Here is a 20,868-nt window from a genome sequence, read left to right on the forward strand (position 1 = left end):
TGTTTGGTTAGCATTCATATTGAACATTGTACAAAAGTGAAAGTAAAAAGTGTTGGGAAGAAAGCAAGGCTATCTAAGAATAAACTGGGCCATTCGAGTGCCTGTGGTTGCCATGCAACTGGGATTTCTCACTATTTCCCTTTGGCATAATCCAATCTTTAAGTTTGTATTAAATTATCTTTTCTTCTAACAATTTAAACTAACATACTTAGGAATCAGACTACTGCAAAAACTGTATGACGTGCATGAAAAAAATGTTTAAATTCTACTCAAAGACTTTAAAAGAAAACAAACAAAGCAGAATTTTTAACAATGAAAGATCAGAAGGATATGTTAATCATTTCCAAACTTACAAAACAACCCAATTTCAATTTTTTTTTGAAAAAAAAAACAGGAGTTAACAAAATAATTATAAGGCATATAATAAGTTAATTTCTAAAGAGACAGTATATTGCTCCTGAATAGATTAAGCTATATAGTGCACATTAAGGCAGGAATGGAATTGAAAAGTCAGGTCCAAACTAGATTTGGAGTACATGCTTAGTGAGCAACATTCATGAACAAAGAATGTAACAAGTGTATATAAATGCATATTGTGAGCATGCAGGAAAAACTAAGGCAAGTTTCACAACAGTAGATTAATAAATGGGTTATTAAGTAAGTTAATTCAGAAGAAACTTATCTTGCCATAAGGAAGAATAAAGCCCCATTTTTATTCTTCAAAAAAACAAACAAAAAAACAACAGGAGAGCCAAGACTTGAATAACAAACCAGAAACTTTTGGAAGAGGGTTGAGAGATGGCTGAGCTATTTATTGAAAGCGCTTGTCACTCTTGCAAAAGACCTGGGTTGAATTTGTAGTACCCACATGATGATGGCTCACAACCATCCATAACTTAAGCTCCAAGCAACCGGATATTTTCTTCTTCTAATCTCCATGGGCACCAGACACACATGTGGTGTACATTCATACACACATTCATAAACATAAAATTAAGTATATACATTTAAAAAATATTATAAGAAATTTTGTTTTGTTTAAACCCTGGTACACTGTATTAGAGCATGGTATGTGTTGGGAGCTGTAGATCCCTGGCCCCCGACTTTCTTTGCCAGCCTCAGACCCTTTGTCTGCTGGAGTGAACTGAGCAAAACACCTGTGCCTGCAGCTGCTAGATCCCAAGAGGATGTACCCTAATTGGTTATCCAAAACCAGACGGTCAGTTCTGAAATCATATACACAGAAGCAACAGTAAACAGACTAGGTAAGTTTTAGTGTGTCTGTGTGCATCCCAGGAGGTGGCAGTACTTGCTTTACTCCCAGTGCTTGGGAGGCAGAGGCAGAAGCAGGTGATTCTCTGACTTCAAGTCCAGTATGGTTTACAGAGTTAGTTCCACAATAGCCAGAGCACACAGAGAAATCCTGTCTTGAATGGGGCGAAGGGAGGAAGTGTGCGGAGTGTGGGGTATACGTGATGGACAAAACACACTAATATATGTATAACAATAATAATTTAAAAAAAAGCAGTTGCGAATTTGAGAAGGAATGGGGAAATAGGAAGGGTTGAAGGAAGGAGAAGGAAAGAGAAAGTGATGTAATTATATTTAAATTTAAAAAGGTATTTAAAAGTTAAAATACACTTTATTAAAATGTACTTGTTTTGTAGACAAGTTTTTCATGTTAAAATAAATTTCTATTTAACTACTTAAAATGAATCTGGAAAGACACAAGTCACCATGAACTAAATCAAAAACAAATAAAAACATTATGTTGTTATATAATATTCCACATTCACTTAAGGAATCAAAACTCATTGAAAGAAAATTTCTGACCTAATTCTTTTCATCTTAAACTGTCTCCTTAACATCACAACAGGAGTATCACCCCTAGCTAGATCCTGGTAGAGTGCTTGACAAACACACAAGACCCTGGAAGGCCAATTCCAAGCTTTTACTTTCTGTCAAAACAAAGGCTAAATTTGTTTTAGCATTCCTTTGACATCTATGATTTTAGGAGATACAGAACTTTATCTATTTTTAATTGTGAAAACAGATTTGAGGGGAGAAAACGTTACTGCTTGCTCTTCTGTATCTTCCTATGTAGTCCAGTTTCCCACTGCTAGGATTACAAGAATAGGACGCCATGTATGGCCCAGTAAATGTCATTTATAATGACATAACTTCCTATGTTTCCAAATGAAACTGTTTTAAGCTTGTAATAACAAATTATATATTCAATCATAATAACGTACACTAAAATAAAGAAAAATATATGGTGGTTCTCTAACGTATAATATTTTAAGTTATTATGCCACGTTTGTATACTTATTCTTACAGATGCCTATAATACTTACAGCCTGATTAGGCAGATTGTCAGTCTTAAGTTCTCGGTGATTGGAATACTGGATATAAACAGGCTGACTTCGTAGATGAGGAGTAACAGGAGTGTAATAATTTACCATAGTAACAGCAGCTTCTTCAGAAGCCATTTCTAAAAAGGCCTGCAATGAACATAAAAGATGGTTAAGAATTATTGTATACTGGTTTAAACTCCTGCTTTCTCAGCATACATTGACGCTGTCCCCCAAGAAGATAGAATAGTCTTGGCAAAAGAATTGGCTCCAATGAAAGTTTTCAAGCCAGGTGGTGGCCACGTACACCTTTAGTCCAGCACTCAAGCAGGCATTCAAGGCCAGCCTGGTCTATAAAGTGAGTTCCAGGACAGCTAGAGCTGTTACACAGAGAAATTCTAGATTGGGGGGAGGGGTGTGTCCAAAATTACCAGTTGATTATTGTTTGGTTTTTGGTTTTCTCATTTCTATTTCTCTAAATGCCTAAAAACAGTTATAAAGTTAAAAATAAATGTTTGTGTTACCATTACAAATAAATACTTTCACGAGTTATGATTTACTGGTTTTTGTTGTTGTATTGATGCTAAAATTGGGGAATAAATTACTATAGTACAGAGAGGAGATAATAGAATTTCATTCAGTAGGGGCTAAAAAGGAGTTAAAAACAAAGATCCGAGTGTGAGTTATAGTGATATTTTCATTGTAAGCTAACAAATAAAGCTTACCTGAAGATCAGAGTGCAGAGCTAAGCCACTAGTTAGCCACAGAGGCTAGGCAGTGGTGGTTCACACCTTTAATCCCAGCCCCACAGAGGTAAGGAAGGAATATGGCTGGGCAGAGAGAGCAGTATAAAGTGGGAGGAGACAAGAGCTCAGATGCAGTCTGAGGATTCGGTAGAAGTAAGAACTCTTTAGTGGTTGACTGATCTGTTTCTCTGATCCTTCAGCTTTCACCCCCTAGTATCTGACTCCGGGTTTTTATTATTAAAGACAACTAGAATTTGCGTTACAGTGAGTGCAGTGGTGCACACCTTTAATCCCAGCACTGGGAGCAGAAGAAGTGTGAGAATCTCTGAGTTCCAGGACAGCCTGGTCCAGAGCATAGTGAGAAAAATCGGAAAGTCAGTTACAGGGAGGAAAAGGAAAACGGTGGAAAAGGACTACCCTGCCTAAATTCTTAAACAGGATCTGGGTATATGAATTTGCTCTTCTTCATTTTTATAAATTAGCCATCTACAAATGAAATGGAACATTCTTTTTCAGTTGGAGGCCCTACAATTAAACCCTGCTAACAAGGAGCCAATGTATCTGATCTGATAGCAGGGCATGAGAAATGTCAGAGCCTGAGTAAAACCTAACTGAAATCTCCACCTGCCTACAGCAACTTGGTCACGGACACCTCTGTGCTTCAGTTTTCTCTACTAAAACATGCAGCTATCTAAGCAAGCTATAACTCTTATAATTCAAACATGAAATGACTGTAGTTAGAGTGGTGTAGTACTACTTAGGTGGTCTGTCTGAGACTCTGTAGGAAAGAGCTATTAAACATCAGCCTATGAAGGCATTCCCTCAAAGTAGTAGCATACATACTCAGTTTTCTTCAAATTTTTTAATTTGATGTTTGTTTTATGTGTTTCAATTTTTTACATGTACAGGTGTTTTGTCTATGTATGTACCATATTGCATATATTTCCCAGATGCCAGAAAAAGAAGTTGGATCCCCTAGAACTGAAGGGACAGGTAGTTGTGAGCTACCATGTGGGTGATCTTCTAGAAAAGCAGCCAGTGCTCTTAACCACTGAACCACCTCTACAGCCCTCACATTCAGTTTTTCTCACTTTTCAATTATGCTTCTAACCAACACTCATTCTGTACACTTTTAAGCAAAAGCTACGTATAAATCTATATAGTCTGTTATATATATAATGTTTACACACGATGCACATGAACACTGTGTTTATACATTTGTATATTATGTACACAAATGTACACACATGCACACACACCCCTATCTGCACATAGTACTTTGAACCACTACCAGCAAAGAATAGGCCGGCGTAATACCACATTTTTAAAAACAAAATCTCTCTACTTGTGAACATTTTTCATTATACATGTGAGATAAGGTTTCCCAATTTAAGATTTCTGGTAAGAATTTCTTTAAAACTTAAAATTCCAGGCCAGAATGAGGTATCAAGTATACAACAGTAGTTAGCAAACAGCATTAAAGTACTAAAAACTTGCTACATTCCATATCCATTTATCTATCTTTGCTCCTGTGAAGAAATCTTTCAGAACATATACCTACTACCTTATCCAGTACTCTATTATCATCCATGCCTAAGCATAAACTCACATTATTTTAGGAAATGCTTCTAGGGCTTAGAAATAAGTGTTGATTCATAAAAATATAGATGTAGACACTTATAGCACATATGTAAACATAATCACATTTCACATAAGACCTGGAGATACTAGAAAATAAAATAGCTTTAAATCCTCCAAAGACTATTTAAAAAAAGCAAAGGATCAATTACTGGAGTAAAGAAATCTAGGAACTTCCTACATTAAGTCAATACTGATGCATTCACTCAAGTGACACTGGTACCTATAATCATTGTACTAATACAAGATGAGAGAAATAGCACAAGAAAGCAGAGATGGAAGAAGCTTCTTGACATTTAGATCTTATCCTATACATCGACTCTAGCTACGTAGACTTCTGTAATTTCGGTGATGGGATTAAAATGGCAATGAAACTTGGTTTTGTAGCTGTTTGAGGAGAGCAGGGTCTCTTCTACATAAACCTGTCCAATCTTTTTTGCCATTTTATTTATTTATTTATTAAAGATTTCTGTCTCTTCCCCGCCACTGCCTCCCATCTCCCTCCCCCTCCCCCAATCAAGTCCCCTTCCCTCCTCAGCCCAAAGAGCAAACAGGGTTCCCTGCCCTGTGGGAAGTCCAAGAAACCCCCACCTCCATCCAGGTCTAGTAAGTTGAGCATCCAAACTGCCTAGGCTCCTACAAAGCCAGGACGTGCAGTAGGATCAGAAACCCATTGCCATTGTTGTTGAGTTCTCAGTAGTCCTCACTGTCCCCTATGTTCAGAGAGTCCGGTTTTATCCCAGGCTTTTTCAGACCCTGGCCAGCTGGCCTTGGTGAGTTCCCAATAGAACATCCCCATTGTCTCAGTGTGTGGGTGCACCCCTTGCGGTCCTGAGTTCCTTGCTCGTGCTCTCTCTCCTTCTGCTCCTGATTTGGACCTTGAGATTTATGTCCGGTGCTCCAATGTGGGTCTCTGTCTCTGTCTCCTTTCATTGCATGATGAAGGTTAATATTCAGGAGGATGCGTATATGTTTGTCTTTGGATTCTCTTTATTTAGCTTCTCTAGCATCACTAATTATGGGCTCAATGTCCTTTGTTTATGGCTAGAAACCAAATATGAGTGAGTACATCCCATGTTCCTCTTTTTGGGTCTGGCTTACCTCACTCAAGATAAGTGTTTTCTATTTCCGTCCATTTGCATGCAAAATTCAAGAAGTCCTTGTTTTTTACTGCTGAGTAGTACTCTAATATGTATATATTCCATACTTTCTTCATCCATTCTTCCATTAAAGGGCATCTAGGTTGTTTCCAGGTTCTGGCTATTACAAACAATGCTGCTATGAACATCATAGAGCATATACTTTTGTTGTATGATAAGGCCTCTCTTGGGTATATTCCCAAGAGTGGTATTGCTGGGTCCAGGGGTACGTTGATCCCGAATTTCCTGAGAAACCGCCACACTGCTTTCAAAAGTGGTTGCACAAGTTTGCATTCCCACCAGCAATAGATGAGTGTACTCCTTTCTCCACAACCTCTCCAGCAAAGGCTATCATTGGTGTTTTTTATTTTAGCCATTCTGACAGGTGTAAGATGGTATCTTAATGTTGTCTTGATTTGCATTTCCCTGATCGCTAAGGAAGTTGAGCATGACCTTAAGTGTCTTTTGGCCATTTGAACTTCTTGTTGAGAATTCTCTGTTCAGATCAGTGCCCCATTTTTTAATTGGGTTGATTAGCTTTTGATGGTCTAGTTTCTTGAGATCTTTATATATTTTGGAGATCAGACCTTTGTCAGTTGCGGGGTTGGTGAAGATCTTCTCCCAGTCAGTGGGTTGCCTTTGTGTCTTAGCGACAGTGTCCTTTGCTTTACAGAAGCTTCTCAGTCTCAGGAGGTCCCATTTATTCAATGAGGTCCTTAATGTCTGTGCTGCTGGGGTTATACGTAGGAAGTGGTCTCCTGTGCCCATGTGCTGTAGAGTACTTCCCACTTTCTCTTCTATCAGGTTCAGTGTGTTTGGACTGATATTGAGGTCTTTAATCCATTTGGACTTGAGTTTTGCGCATGGTGATATGGATCTACTTTCATTCTTCTACAGGTTGACATCCAGTTTTGTCAGCACAATTTGTTGAAGATGCTCTCTTTTTTTTCCATTGTATACTTTTAGCTCCTTTATCGAAAATCAGGTGTTCATAGGTTTGTGCGTTAAAGCCAGGGTCTTCTATTCGATTCCATTGGTCGACTTCTGTTTTTATGCCAATACCAAGCTGTTTTCAATACTGTAGCTCTGTAGTAGAGTTTAAAGTCAGGGATGGTAATGCCTCCAGACGATCCTTTTTTGTATAAGATTGTTTTGGCTATCCTGGGTTTTTTGTTTTTCCATATAAAGTTGATTATTGTCTTCTCCAGATCTGTGAAGAATTTTGAAGGGATTTTGATGGGGATTGCATTGAATCTATAGATTGCTTTTGGTAGAATTGCCATTTTTACTATGTTGAATCTCCCAATCCAGGAGCAAGGGAGATCCTTCCATTTTCTAGTGTTCTCTTCAATTTCTTTCTTCAAAGACTTAAAGTTCTTGTCAAATAGATCTTTCACATCCTTGGTCAGAGTTACCCCAAGATATTTTATGCTATTTGTGGCTATCGTGAAAGGTGATGCTTCTCTGATTTCCCTCTCTGCTTCCTTATCCTTAGTGTATAGGAAGGCAACTGATTTTTTGGAGTTGATCTTGTATCCTGCCACATTACTAAAGGTGTTTATCAGCTGTAGGAGTTCTTTGGTAGAGTTTTTGGGGTCGCTTATGTATACTATCATATCATCTGCAAATAACGAGAGCTTAACTTCTTCTTTTCCGATACAAATCCCCTTGATCCCCTTATGTTGTCTTATTGCTATTGCTAGAACTTCAAGCACTATATTGAAGAGGTATGGAGAGAGTGGACAGCCTTGTCGTGTTCCTGATTTTAGTGGGATGGCTTTGAGTTTTTCTCCATTTAATTTAATGTTAGCTGTTGGCTTGCTGTAAATAGCTTTTATTATATTTAGGTATGACCCTCGTATCCCTAATCTCTTTAAGACTTTTATCATAAAGGGGTGTTGAATTTTGTCAAATGCTTTTTCAGCATCTAATGAAATGATCATATGGTTTTGTTCTTTCAGTTTATTTATATGGTGGATTACATTGATAGATTTGCGTATGTTGAACCAGCCCTGCATCTCTGGGATGAAGCCTACTTGATCATGATGGATAATTTTTCTAATGTGTTCTTGGATTCGGTTTGCCAGTACTTTATTGAGAATTTTTGCGTCGATATTCATGAGTGAGATAGGCCTGTAATTCTCTTTCTTGGTTGGGTCTTTGTGTGGTTTTGGTACCAGGGTAACTGTAGCTTCATAAAAGGAATTTGGTAATGACTCTTCTGTTTCTATATTGTGAAATACATTAAGGAGTATAGGTAGTAGCTCTTCTTGGAAGTTCTACTGGTCCCGGGCTTTTTTTGGAAGGGAGATTTTTGATAACGGTTTCTAGTTCTTCGCCACTAACAGGTCTATTTAGATCGTTCACCTGGTCTTGGTTTAGCTTTGGTATATGGTACTTATCTAAAAAAAAATGTCCATTTCTTTTGCATTTTCTTGTTTTGTGGCATACAGGCTTTTGTAGTAAGATCTAATGAGTCTCTGAATTTCCACTGTGTCTGTGGTTATGTCCCCCTTTTCATTTCTGATCTTATTTATTTGCGTGTTCTCTCTCTGTCGTTTAATTAGTTTGGATAGGGGTTTGTCGATCTTGTTGATTTTCTCCAAGAACCAACTTTTTGTTTCATTGATTCTTTGGATTGTTTTCTGTGTTTCTATTTTGTTGATTTCCGCCCTCAGTTTTATTATTTCCAGTCTTCTACTCCTTCTGGGCGCGTCTGCTTCTTCTTTTTCTAAAGCTTTCAGGTGTGCTGTTAAGTCTCCGATGTATGCTTTCTCTGTTTTAAGTGGGCCCTTGGTGCTATGAACTTTCTTCTTAGCACTGCTTTCATAGTGTCCCATAGGTTTGAGTATGTTGTCCCTTTATTTTCATTAAATTCAAGGAAGACTTTAATTTCTTTCTTGATTTCTTCCTTGACCCAGGTGTGGTTCAGTAGTTGACTGTTCAGTTTCCATGAGTTTGTCGGCTTTCTGGAGGTAGGATTGTTGTTGAATTCTAACTTTAATCCGTGGTGATCTGATAAGACACAGGTGGACACTGATATTTTTTTGTATCTGTGGAGGTTTCCTTTGTTTCCGAGTATGTGGTCAATTTTTGAGAAGGTTCCATGAGCTGCAGAGAAGAAGGTATATTTTTTCCTATTTGGGTGGAATGTTCTATGTCTGTTAAGTCCATTTGCTTCATTACCTCCAGTAGTTCTCTTACTTCTCTATTAGGTTTCTGTCTGATTGACCTGTCCATTGCTGAGAGAGGTGTATTGAAGTCTCCTACTAGTGTGTGTGGTTTGATGTCTGCCTTGAGTTTTAGTAATATTTCTTTTACATAAGTGGGTGCTTTTATATTAGGGGCGTAGATATTCAGGATTGAGACGTCATCCTGACGAATTGTTCCTGTTATGAGTATAAAGTGTCCATCTCGATCTCTTCTGATTGATTTTAGTTTGAAGTCAGTTTTGTTAGAAATTAATATGGCCACACCTGCTTTTTTCTTAGGACCATTTGCTTGAAAGACCTTTTCCCAACCCTTTACTCTGAGTAGATGCCTGTCTTTGTGGTTGAGATGTGTTTCTTGCAAACAGCAGAATGTTGGATCCTGTTTTCGTATCCAATCTCTTAGCCTGTGCCTTCTTATAGGTGAATTGAGACCATTAATATTAAGTGATATTAATGACCAGTGGTTGTTTACTCCGGTTATTCTTATTGGTTTTGGTAGTAGAGTTTGTGTGTCTCCCTTCTTTGAGTTGTGCTAGTGAAGGGTCGCTAGACGCCTCAGTTATTGTAGGCAGTGTTTGCAATGTTGGATTCCTTGGGTTGCGATTTTCCTTCTATTACTTTCTGTAGGGCTGGATTTGTGGCTACGTATTGTTTAAATTCGTTCTTATCCTGGAATGTCTTGTTTTCTCCATTTATAGTGAACGAAAGCTTGACTGGGTATAGTAGTCTGGGCTTGCATCCATGGTCTCTTAGCTTCTGCAGTACTTCTATCCAGGACCTTCTGGCTTTCATTGTTTCCATAGAGAAGTCAGGTGTAAGTCTGATCGGTTTACCTTTATAAGTTACTTGCCCTTTTTCCTTTGCAGCTCTTAATATTCTTTCTTTAACCTGTATATTTTGTGTTTTCATTATTATATGGTGAGGGGATGTTTTTCTTTGATCCAGTCTGTTTGGTGTTCTGTATGCTTCTTGAATATTCAAAGGAATACCTTTCTTTATGTTGGGAAAGTTTTCTTCCATAATTTTGTTAAAAAATATTTTCTGGGCCTTTGAGCTGTGACTTCTCTCCTTCTTCTATTCCTATTATTCTTAGGTTTGGTCTTTTTATTGTGTCCCATAATTCCTGAATGTTTTGTGATGAGAATTTGTTGGCTTTCCAGTTTTCTTTGATCAGTGCGTTTATTTTCTCTATGGTGTCCTCAGAATCAAACCTGTCTATTCTTGAACTCACTATGTGGACCAGGCAATCCTTGAACTCAGCAATTCCCTGTCTTGGTCTCTTGAGTGCTGCGATCAAAGGCATGTGTCAACACACAAACTTTTAATGAATCAAGGTTTGTCTCCCTTTATAATGGCTGATGAAAAAGACAGAATATAAATATACCAACCATACTGAGCAATCAGAACTACCTATAAGAGTATCTCAAATTTATCCAAAACTAAACTGATCAAAATCAACATAAACTTTTTCTTATATAATCCTTTCATTATAAAATAGCATTAGGAAATAGTTTTAGTTTAAGTGTAAATCATTTAAAATTCATCTATAATAGGCATTGATAATATGATTTATTAAAACATTAGAAATGTTGAGTAAAGCTGGGCGGTGGTGGCACATGCCTTTATTCCCAGCACTCGGGAGGCAGAGACAGGCGGATCTCTGTGAGTTCGAGGCCAGCCTGGTCTACAAGAGCTAGTTCTAGGACAGGAACCAAAAGCTACAGGGAAACCTTGTCTCGAAAAAAATCAAAAAAAAAAAAAAAAGAAAAAAAAAGAAATGTTGAGTAAGTCAGACACGGTGGTGAAGGTCTTTAATTCTAGTATTCAGGAGGCAAAGATAAGCAGGTGGATCTCTGAGTTCAAGGCCCAGTCTGGTTAAGAACACTGGCTGCAGCTAGGCAGAGTGGCGGACGACATTAATCCCAGCACTTGAGAGGCAGAAGTACGTGGACCTCCATGAACTTCAGGCCAGCCTCGTCTACATAGATGATGGGGGATGATCTTCTCTATGCATTGCTTGTATTGGTTAATGAATAAAACTGCTTTTGTCTATGGCAGTACAGAATATAGCCAGACTGCAAGGGATAGAGATAGAGATAGAGATAGAGATAGAGAGAGAGAGAGAGAGAGAGAGAGAGTAAGCGGAGCCAAGGAGAGGTCATGTAGCTGCTGAAGAAGACAGATGCCCAGATAGGTCACAGCCTCGTGGTTATACACAAATTAATAGAAATAGCTTAATTTAAGGTGCAAGAGTTAGTTAATAAGAAGCCTGAGCTATTAGGCCAAACAGTGTTGTATATATTAATATTTAGTATATTAATTAATATTAATATAGTATATTAATAGTTCTGTATATTAATATAGTTTTGTTTGATTATTCAGGTCTAGGCAGCCAAGAAATGAATGAGCATTGTCCATTACACATAGCGAGTTCCAGAATAGCCAATTACAAAACAGAGAAACCCTGTCTCAAACAAACTGAAGAACACTGGTCTGATTACCAGTACCACTTGGCAGCTCAGAATTCTAACTCTACTACCAAGTGAATGATCCATCACTCTCTTCTGACCTCCATGAGCACTAGGTATGCACATGGTGCACATGTGCACGCAGGCAAAACACACAAACACTTAAGTATTTTTAAATAAATCTTAAAACAAAAATAAAGATAAGCTTTCCATATAGAATCTAGACAAGGCACTACTGATGTTTTTCTGAAGTAACCAATAGAGTTCCACTTCATAATCTGAAAGTTTGTAAATCACCACCAGGGGAGAAAGTTGATGAAATTATTCCCACATCTCTCCCAACATTCCACCTTTGTAAGTGGGTCCAGTGACAGCACAGTTTCTTGGTGAAGTGTATTACTAAAGAGCTCCATGATGAAAATAAAACACAACAAACTAGGGTTCGCTTACAGAGTCAACATAAACACAGAGAAAAGCTGTGGACTTGCACAGACTGCCTTTCACAAACAATTCATTTTAGATGTGTGCATGCAACCTAGGCAATTTTTAGTAGCAGAGACTGATCTAAGTGATAGCCATGTACCAACTCCAAAAAATGTGTTAAGTGCAGACCGAATACTACAGAATGCTACTTGATGTCTCTAAATCTCAGTCACCTCATCTAAATTAAATAGGGATGTTGTTTATTAAACAGACTAAACTCAATCAGGCATTATCCAGTGTCATGTCCGATCATTTATAAATGAAAATATTCAAGAAAAGCAGAACAAACAGGTAACACAGTATAACATGTCACAAAATTTCTAAGGCCTGGATTTGGTATCTTCTTCATTACAATGCTGGGCATACAATATTTTCAGTACAGCCAAAAACATGTTAAGAGAATTTATTCTAGTAGGGTCCAAGTAGGAACAAGAAGGCACTCAATTTTATGAGCAAGATGGTTACTATATTTTGTCAGGTACCAGAAAATGAAGCTTCCTTATTCGCCTTAAGAAAAACTCAGTTTTAGGAACATTGAAAAATGCAAATTGTTTTTGTTGTTTTTGATGGGAGGTGGAGAGGAGACAAAGACAGAAAGACACAGAGACAAGGAAGAAATACACTAATGGGAGAAAATATGTACAAACTATATATCTGATTAGAAGTTATTATCCAGAATAGATAAGGAATTTCAAAAATTCAACTATAAAACTAAAAAAACCAATTCTATTTTAAAAACCAGGAAACATAACTAGGCCTGTCTGCACACAGTTGTAAAGTGAGGGCTCCATAGTTCTGGAGTTAGAGCGCTGGCATTGTTTGGGGGAAATTCCAGAAGGGAGGAGGTAGAGGCAAGAGGTTCTCAAGATGAAAAGTCGAGAGGATGGTATGATCCTGTCCTTGGTGGATAGGGGACAGATAAAAGATCTCTTAGAATTTTTTTTTTCAAAAAGAAAAACAAATGATCAACAGCTATTTGGAAAAAATATTCAGTTCCACTAATCAGGGATATAAAAATCAAACTTATAATTAGCTGTTTGATAAAAGAATGGCTATTATCAAAAGATAAGACTAAGAGCAGGGCCTGGCATGATGGTATATACCATAAATATCAGAAATCAAGAGGCAGGTTGTAGCTCAAAAGTAAAGTATTTGGCTAGCACAAGCAAAACCCTAGGGTCAATTCCTAACACTGCCCCTCTACCTGTCCCTACCAAACAGGGGGCTGAGGAATAACAATATTTCAGGAATAACAATATTTCAGATGTTTTGAATTTGATTTAAACATTATATGATATACTCATGAATTAAAACATCAAGTAGTATCCCATTCATCCATACAAATTGTATATTTGCATGTATCCATTAAAAGTTGTCCTGAAAGGTGAAAAGAAAAACAAAAACAAACAAAAAACAGAAAACCAGTTTGGTGGGTAGAAAGAGGAGGTGATATGAGAAGAGTTGGGAAGAGAGGTGATACATATGATCAAAAAAAAAGCAATAAAATCTTAAAAAAATAATGTGAACTCATTTTTACAACGAAGATTCTCTTCTGTCTCTCAAATTATTAAAGAAGCTCCATGATAATTCTACAACTAGAATATACATAGTATCCAATGATTTTATGGAATGAAGGGGCATGACATTGTTTTAGTCTACATAGACCAGAGCAAAGATGATTCACAGCAATCAGTTAAAATATAAATAAATAGATAGACAGATAGATAGATAAATAGGTTTTGCCTTTTACAAGAAAAGTAGCCTACTGTAAACCAATCCATTAACAAAGTTTACATTTATTTATTTTTTTTAATTTATTTATTTATTAAGGATTTCTGCCTCGTCCCCACAACCGCTTCCCATTTCCCTCCCCCTCCCCCGCAAAGTTTACATTTATTTTATGTATGTTTATGCCTGCCTATATATATGCACACCAAGATGTTCACCAAGTGTGTACCTGGTGCCCATGGAGCTCAGGAGAGGGTGTCAGACTCCTCTCGTGCTGGAAACTAAACCTATAGCCTCTGCATGAGAAGCACGCCTTTAAAAAAAACTTTCCCCCTTATTTCTACTAACTGTTCAGTCATGTCTAGTTAAATATTCAATTCTATTTTACTGAACAAGGTAGCTCCCAAATCTTTTTGTTGTTAATGTTGTTTGTTTTGGTTTTGAGACAGGGTCTTTCTACATGTCTTTGCTGTCCTGGAACTCACTATGTAAACTAGGCTGGGCTCTAACTCACAGAGATTCACCTGCCTCTGCCTCTCTAGTACTGGGATTCAAGGTGTGCGCCACTATGCCCAGCTACTCCCAACTCTTTAATCCCACGTAAAAGCCAATTAGATCTTCAGCTTTTAGTGATAACTGCACAGTATGGAAAACTTAACTGTTCTTTACTTGAACAAACAAAACACAATTTATAGCTTCTCTATCAGTAACTCCAACTACCAGGCTATCTTGTAATTATAGGGTATTTTTAAGAACCAACCTATAATAGAAAACATGAAGTAAAATACGAAATAGGACTTCTAAAAATGACCCCAAGTCAAGAGATAAGATATACTCCTGTTTCTTGTGCTAATTTTTGTCTATTGTCATACAAGGGAAATTTTTTACTTAAAAACTAATTTGTGGTCACAGACAGTAAGAAAAACTTAGCAGCATGGTGACACATACCCCTGAGATCCCAGATACTTGGAGGGCTAAAGTTTAGGAAAGTCACTTGAGCTTATGAATTTGACACCAGCCACAGCAGTAAAGACCCTGTCTCAAATCAACTACTTAATTCTTAAGTTCAGGAAAACAAAAATTACGTGAAATACTAACACCCAGAAGATAATCACTCAGTGTCGATCTTTAAATATTACATACCTGGCTTTTTCCTTTCAACATCAAAAGATTAGTTACTTTGCCAAATGGTAGACCTAATGATATGACCTCTGCTTCGGTGACATCACATGGAATTTTGCGAAGATGGAGAACACGGGAAGGCGAACAGGGAGGTCTATCTCCTTTAAATTTCTTGTTGTCATTCCCATTAGCTAAAAAACATAAGATTTTTTTTTAATTATTGAAACTAATTTGGGTTGACACACTCCTTTAACTAAATCGTCACACGAATTTCTAGCATATCAGATTTCAAATTCATGAAGCTATGAGATTGATGAAAATAATATAAGTGGAAAATAAAACCAACCACCTTTTGATGAACCACTTTTGGTCTTTCACCATGGCCATTAATTTTTTTAATTGTTGCCTGATTTTTTTTTTAAATGAAAAGTATTGGGATAAATGAATTACATTGCTTCATAAAGAGTCATGTATACCACCTTCATGAAGTAAGCACCTAACACACAAGTATGCCTTTTCTACATAAAGATACAAAACACTTTAACTTCAACAGTATTCAATACAGTGACAACCTATATAGGTTTGCAAGCTGGGGCACAGGCTAAACCCCATGCATCATATGCGTATATGTAAACTGTGTAGTAAATATACTTTACTGCCTCAGTCTGTGTAGGTACACTCTAGGATGTTTACTTACTAATGATAAAACTGGCAGAATACATGCCAATCATTAACTAAAGCTAACTATACGTCTAAATTCAATGTTGAAAATAATATTCGGAATGCCTCATATATATACACACACACACACGTATGTTTATTTTTATAGATGAGTGTTTTTTCCTGCATACATGTATATACAATCTACATACCTAGTGCCCAAGGGACTAAAAATAGGTACTGGAGTCCCTGGAACTGAAGTTATCCACAGTTTTAAGCTGCTATGTGGGTCCTGAAAACTGAACCCGAGTCTTCTGCAACATCACCAAGTGCTCTCAACACCTCAGCAACATCTCCAGCCCACTAATACATGTTTAAAGACCCATCTCTAATTTGTTCTACGGCTAAGTAAAAAAAAAAAAAAAAAAAAAACAATTGAAAAATGATAAATTTTACGAAAGATTATAATATAAACTTTGTATCTAACACAACCAAGGAGATCTGGATGAGTTACATCTAAAACTTTAGTGTTTTAGGCCATTATAGGTTTTCTCATTTTATCTTTATTAGCTAAATTTTGTGTTCTTATGATAATCCTACTTAGCAGTAATAAACAGACTCTGGTTGAAATCCACATTTTCCAATACCATTTGCATACTTAAAATTACAGATGTGCTACTCAACTACAGTATGGCATGTCTACTACAGTACTGTTCTGTCCTGAAAGTTCAGAATGACTGTTGCAAAATTAACTCATATCCTAGCACATTCCTAGATTCTATTTAAATCTTACTAACTAGGATTGACCTACCTGGGTATAATGATTACTCAAGTTTATGCAGATGAAATTCAGAAAGATTTTTCTTCCAAGAACACAACGAAGACAGTCTAAATGTAATTATTTAAAAGTAAGAAAGTAAAATGATATTTTCCAACATTGGCAGAAAAATACAATCTTGCCAAACCCTTAATATCCTTTTTCTAAACACTAATGAAAATATACTACCTATAATCCTAAAAAAATATCATGAGGACCATATAAAACTTTTTTATGCCATGTCTGTGGCATATAACTTGACCCAAAAATACATGTATAAGTTGAACACCCAAACATAACACTTGTTCCCAGATTTTCCATGAATGTGGAAAGCATCCTGGGCAGAATCAATAAATAAGCATTCACATACTTGCTGGTGAATTACATAAAAAAATACAACCTTGTCCCTCCAAAATCACTAATGACTTCTTTCTTTTCCACTCTAAACATCACTAATGTCACCTCTGACCTTGTCCCTTTTCCATCTCCTTTCCTATGGATCGAGCCCATGTCTTTAGAATTTAGTATGGCAATCTAATAAAAAGTCTGTCATGTTACTACCTAGCTCTAAGAAAGAATGCTGACAGGATTCCAAGTATCCAAAATATCCTTCAGTTCCTTATTTTAAAGCTTTTCCACTAAAACTGACTTAATTTAGTTCCATATATCCGGATCAAGGTCTAACTCTAAAGGCAGTTCTTAATCACAAAAATCTCAAAATTATTTTGGCATTCCTAGAAAAGAGCAAGAAAATTCAACAGATAGTGTGTGTGTGTGTGTGTGTGAGAGAGAGAGAGAGAGAGAGAGAGAGAGAGAGAGAGAGAACGCAGGTTTACATACATAACTAACAACTGGAAGTTCTACAATACTGTTACTAGAATAAAGCCCCAAACACCTGTCATTCAGATAGAAGCTTAGCATCACTAATGACCACCATGGCATTAAGTACTTGAAGAAACTCCTCAAGGCATGGAGTTACTATAAGTTCACCCTAAATACTCTAAACATAATAAAGGAACATGAAGAAGGTTGTTTCTGGGGCTGGAGAGATGGCTCAGAGGGGAAGAACACTTGCTACAGTTGTAGAGGACCTGTGTTTGATTCCCACATGGTGGCTCACAAGCATCCATAACTCATGCTCCAGGGAATCCAATGTCCTCCTTCTAACCAGCTTGAGCATCAGGTACAAACATTGTACATAGACACAGAAGCAAGCAAAACACTCATACACATAAAATAGGTAAATCAATAATAAAATTTTTAAAAGGAGGTTGCTTCTTTGACAAAGATATCCTATGTTTGAAAAATTAAATGACAGAAGCAAGTATTTGAGTTCCCACTACATTGTACTATCAAGAGCCCTAACATGACAATCTTTTACCGAGACACAAGCAGTTATAAACAAGCAATTTTAAGTAAGTAACTATTCTGTACAATAAAAATATATGGTCAATGTTAAGGGAAAGGGAGGGTAAAAAAGAAGGGGGAAGGGCACTTGGACAGCTGCTCAATCATATGTTCTCTTCTGGACAGACTACTCATTACTATATTTCAAATTTTTCCATAAATATATAACGGAAATTATAAAAACTAAATCAGCTTAACTTTCAGTATCTTTTGAATGCCTAGCACAATGTCTAGTACAAAGTAATCAACTGCATATCTGGTTATTCTTTAAAAACAAAAGAAAACTTTTCAACATAGAAATTACACTATTTCTACTATCTGATGTCAAATGATTCTATTGTTTTTTCGTTTTTACTAATTCAGGACACTGCTACACACTAAGTGAAAAAGTTATCTATAAAATCTAAAAGTCTAATAAAAGACTTGATAAAAAACAATCTGAAGCTGCAGAAATGTTCATAAATAACCATGTGAACATAAAAAGCCAAAGCAGCACCCCTTCCAGACGGCCCAGTGGGTACCTGCTCACAAACTGGATGACCCAAGTATGACTGAAAAACGAAGTAGAAGAAGAGAACAGACTTGAAAGTTGTCCTTGGAATGCACCATGGCACACACTCCCACACACATATACAATAAATAAACAGAATCTGATACTAACAAACAATATGAAAATAGTAATATATAGTTTTTTATAATGTATTTCACCAATTAACACTAAAAGTTGTCAAATATTGTGTTCTGAAAGATGTGTGGACGTAGTGTCTGTTCTTTGTTTACTTATCTGTTTAGTGGTAGAGATTAAACCCAGGGCCTAGTAAAATGCCAGGCAAATACTCTAACGTTATAGTCCCCAACCTTTGGATTTTGGAGACGGCTTCTTTAAAAAGCCCAGGCAAGGGCTGGAGAAATGGCTCAATGGTCTTCAGCTGCCCTACCAGAGGACCCAGGTTCAATTCCCAGCACACACATGGCAGCTCACCAATGTCTGTAACTTCAGCTCCAGAAACTCTTAACAGATATATACAGGAAAAACACCATTGTACATTTAGTAAATAAACACATCTCTCTCTTAAAAAAAAAAAAAACCCAGGCAAACCTGAAACTCATCCATCTTTCCATCCTCACCTCACAAGTTTGGGAATTATAGGTGAGAGCTGCCCTGGCAGTTTTGTTTTTGTTTTTAGTTTTATTTAGTGTGTGCAGGTGCCTGTGAAAGGCCAGAAGGGAGCAGCACTGAAACCTCTATAACTGTAGTCACTGGTCGGTTGGGAGGCTCCCGACGTGGCCACAATGCTAAGATGGGTGTTGTTGTTGTACTATTATTATCATTATTGTATTCCAGGAGGACTAAGAGTTCAAGGATAGCCTGGGCTACTCCGGATGGCACACGCCTTTAATCCCAGCACTCAGGAGGCAGAGGCAGGCAGATCTCTGTGAGTTCGAGGCCAGCCTGGTCTAGAAGAGCTAGTGCCAGGACAGGCTCCAAAGCTACAGAGAAACCCTGTCTCGGAAAAACTAAAAATTGTCTCAAAGAATTAAACCAATCTTGTATTTCCACCACAAAACTAAAGAAAGTCAAGCAATACAGATTCTGATGATCACTGACAGACAAATCTATGCATATGTATGATAAACACAAAACTGGAGACAATACTGTCATCATCATGTTGCCCTTCCAATTATACTTTTCTTTCATGTGTGTGTTCAGATCCACATTTATGAATGGAGTCTGCACTGGCTGTCATCCTCAGAAATGCTGTCCAGCTCTTTGGAGAGGAGAGGATCTCGCTGATTTAAAGTTCCTCAATTAGGCTAGAACAGCTGGCCAGCAAACTCCAGCCATTTCCTAAGCTTACCATATCAAAGCTGGTATTACAAGCATGCTCTCAGCTTTTCATGTGGGATTAAAATGTTTATGAAACAAGCACTTTATGACTAGCCTACTTTTCCAACTGCTAGAACTTCTTATGTGAATCACAAACTTTCAAGTAACTGTTTCTTCTAATATTGTCATATGCACAAAAACTTTTATTTTTCTGAGGTCAAGAACTGGGACGGTCTCACTTTATTGATGTGTTTGTCCTGGAACACACTGTACTCCAAGGTTGCCTTCAATTCATGATCTTCCTCCCTTGGCTTTCTGAGTAACAGGACTATAGATATGTACTACCATGTCTAATCTTATTTATATTTTGTTGCTGTTTTTCCACTTGTATTTGTAACTAGACATGTACTTTTAGTATACTGCTATTTTTGTAATTCTGGGTATTGCACCTAGGACCTCATATATGCTATGTCATTAGTCTTACAGACTTCATAGTGAAGATAATTTCAAGTATATAAATACAAAGATTATTTCACTAATTTGTTAGTTATTCATTGGCACCTTCCTCTTTATTTAGAGGGTTAGATGGCAGTGGTACTTATTAACTGTTATTTCATTTTAAATAACATTTTATCATTTAAAATGCAAATAAATTTTTAGATCTTTTTTTAATTAAGAGGGGTTGCAATTTAATAAAGATATTTCAATATATGGCTAAGTACTAGGTTGCTCAGAAGAAAATAAGACATACCCTAGAGCATGAGTGTAGTTTCTCAAAGAGTCACAAAAAATAAGCTAAACTCAAATTTATCTATAATTTACTCTTCTGATTATTAGATCTTGTTAATAATTCATTATCATACTTTGCTAGTTTCCTTTTCTGTTTTATTTTCTATGCTACCAACGGCTATAATTATGCTTTTATTTTTGTTTGTTTTGTTTTTTGAGAGAGGGTTTCCCTGTGTAGTCCTAGTTGTCCTGGAACTCACTCTGTTGACCAGGCTGGCCTTGAACTCACAGAGACTTGCCTCCACCTTCTGAATGATGGGTGTGTCACCGCCTCCTAATCTAATTATGTTATCAATTTGTGACAAGGTTTTCTATTTATTTACTGTAGTGACATTCTTTACAATTTCCTGGTTTTGACTTGTTCTTGTATGCACAGATTAAGCCAGGCCGATCATGGGAGTGTTATTTCATGTGCTATGTTAACTCAAAACAGAGATGAAAGTGCTATAATTCAAATTCCAAACTATACATTTTTTGACT

At 36.9% G+C, this 20,868-nt stretch overlaps 1 protein-coding gene across 3 annotated transcripts in view; it reads right to left on the reverse strand.

Annotated features, from left to right (window-relative positions):
* Nucleotides 1–20,868, reverse strand: part of Ptbp3 (polypyrimidine tract binding protein 3) — an 81,413-nt gene that overhangs the window by 32,482 nt on the left and 28,063 nt on the right. For all 3 annotated transcript variants that reach the window (XM_041656749.1, XM_041656748.1, XM_041656747.1), the window contains 2 exons: nucleotides 14,909–15,078; nucleotides 2,355–2,501 (listed from right to left, as the gene is read on the reverse strand). In XM_041656749.1, coding sequence (XP_041512683.1) covers nucleotides 2,355–2,501; nucleotides 14,909–15,078 — 317 coding nt within the window. The remainder of the gene's footprint in view (nucleotides 1–2,354; nucleotides 2,502–14,908; nucleotides 15,079–20,868) is intronic.

The sequence above is a fragment of the Microtus oregoni genome, unplaced genomic scaffold, assembly GCF_018167655.1.
Source record: "Microtus oregoni isolate MIOR12 unplaced genomic scaffold, Mior012 000008F_ref0000371, whole genome shotgun sequence".
Taxonomy (NCBI): Eukaryota; Metazoa; Chordata; class Mammalia; order Rodentia; family Cricetidae; genus Microtus; species Microtus oregoni.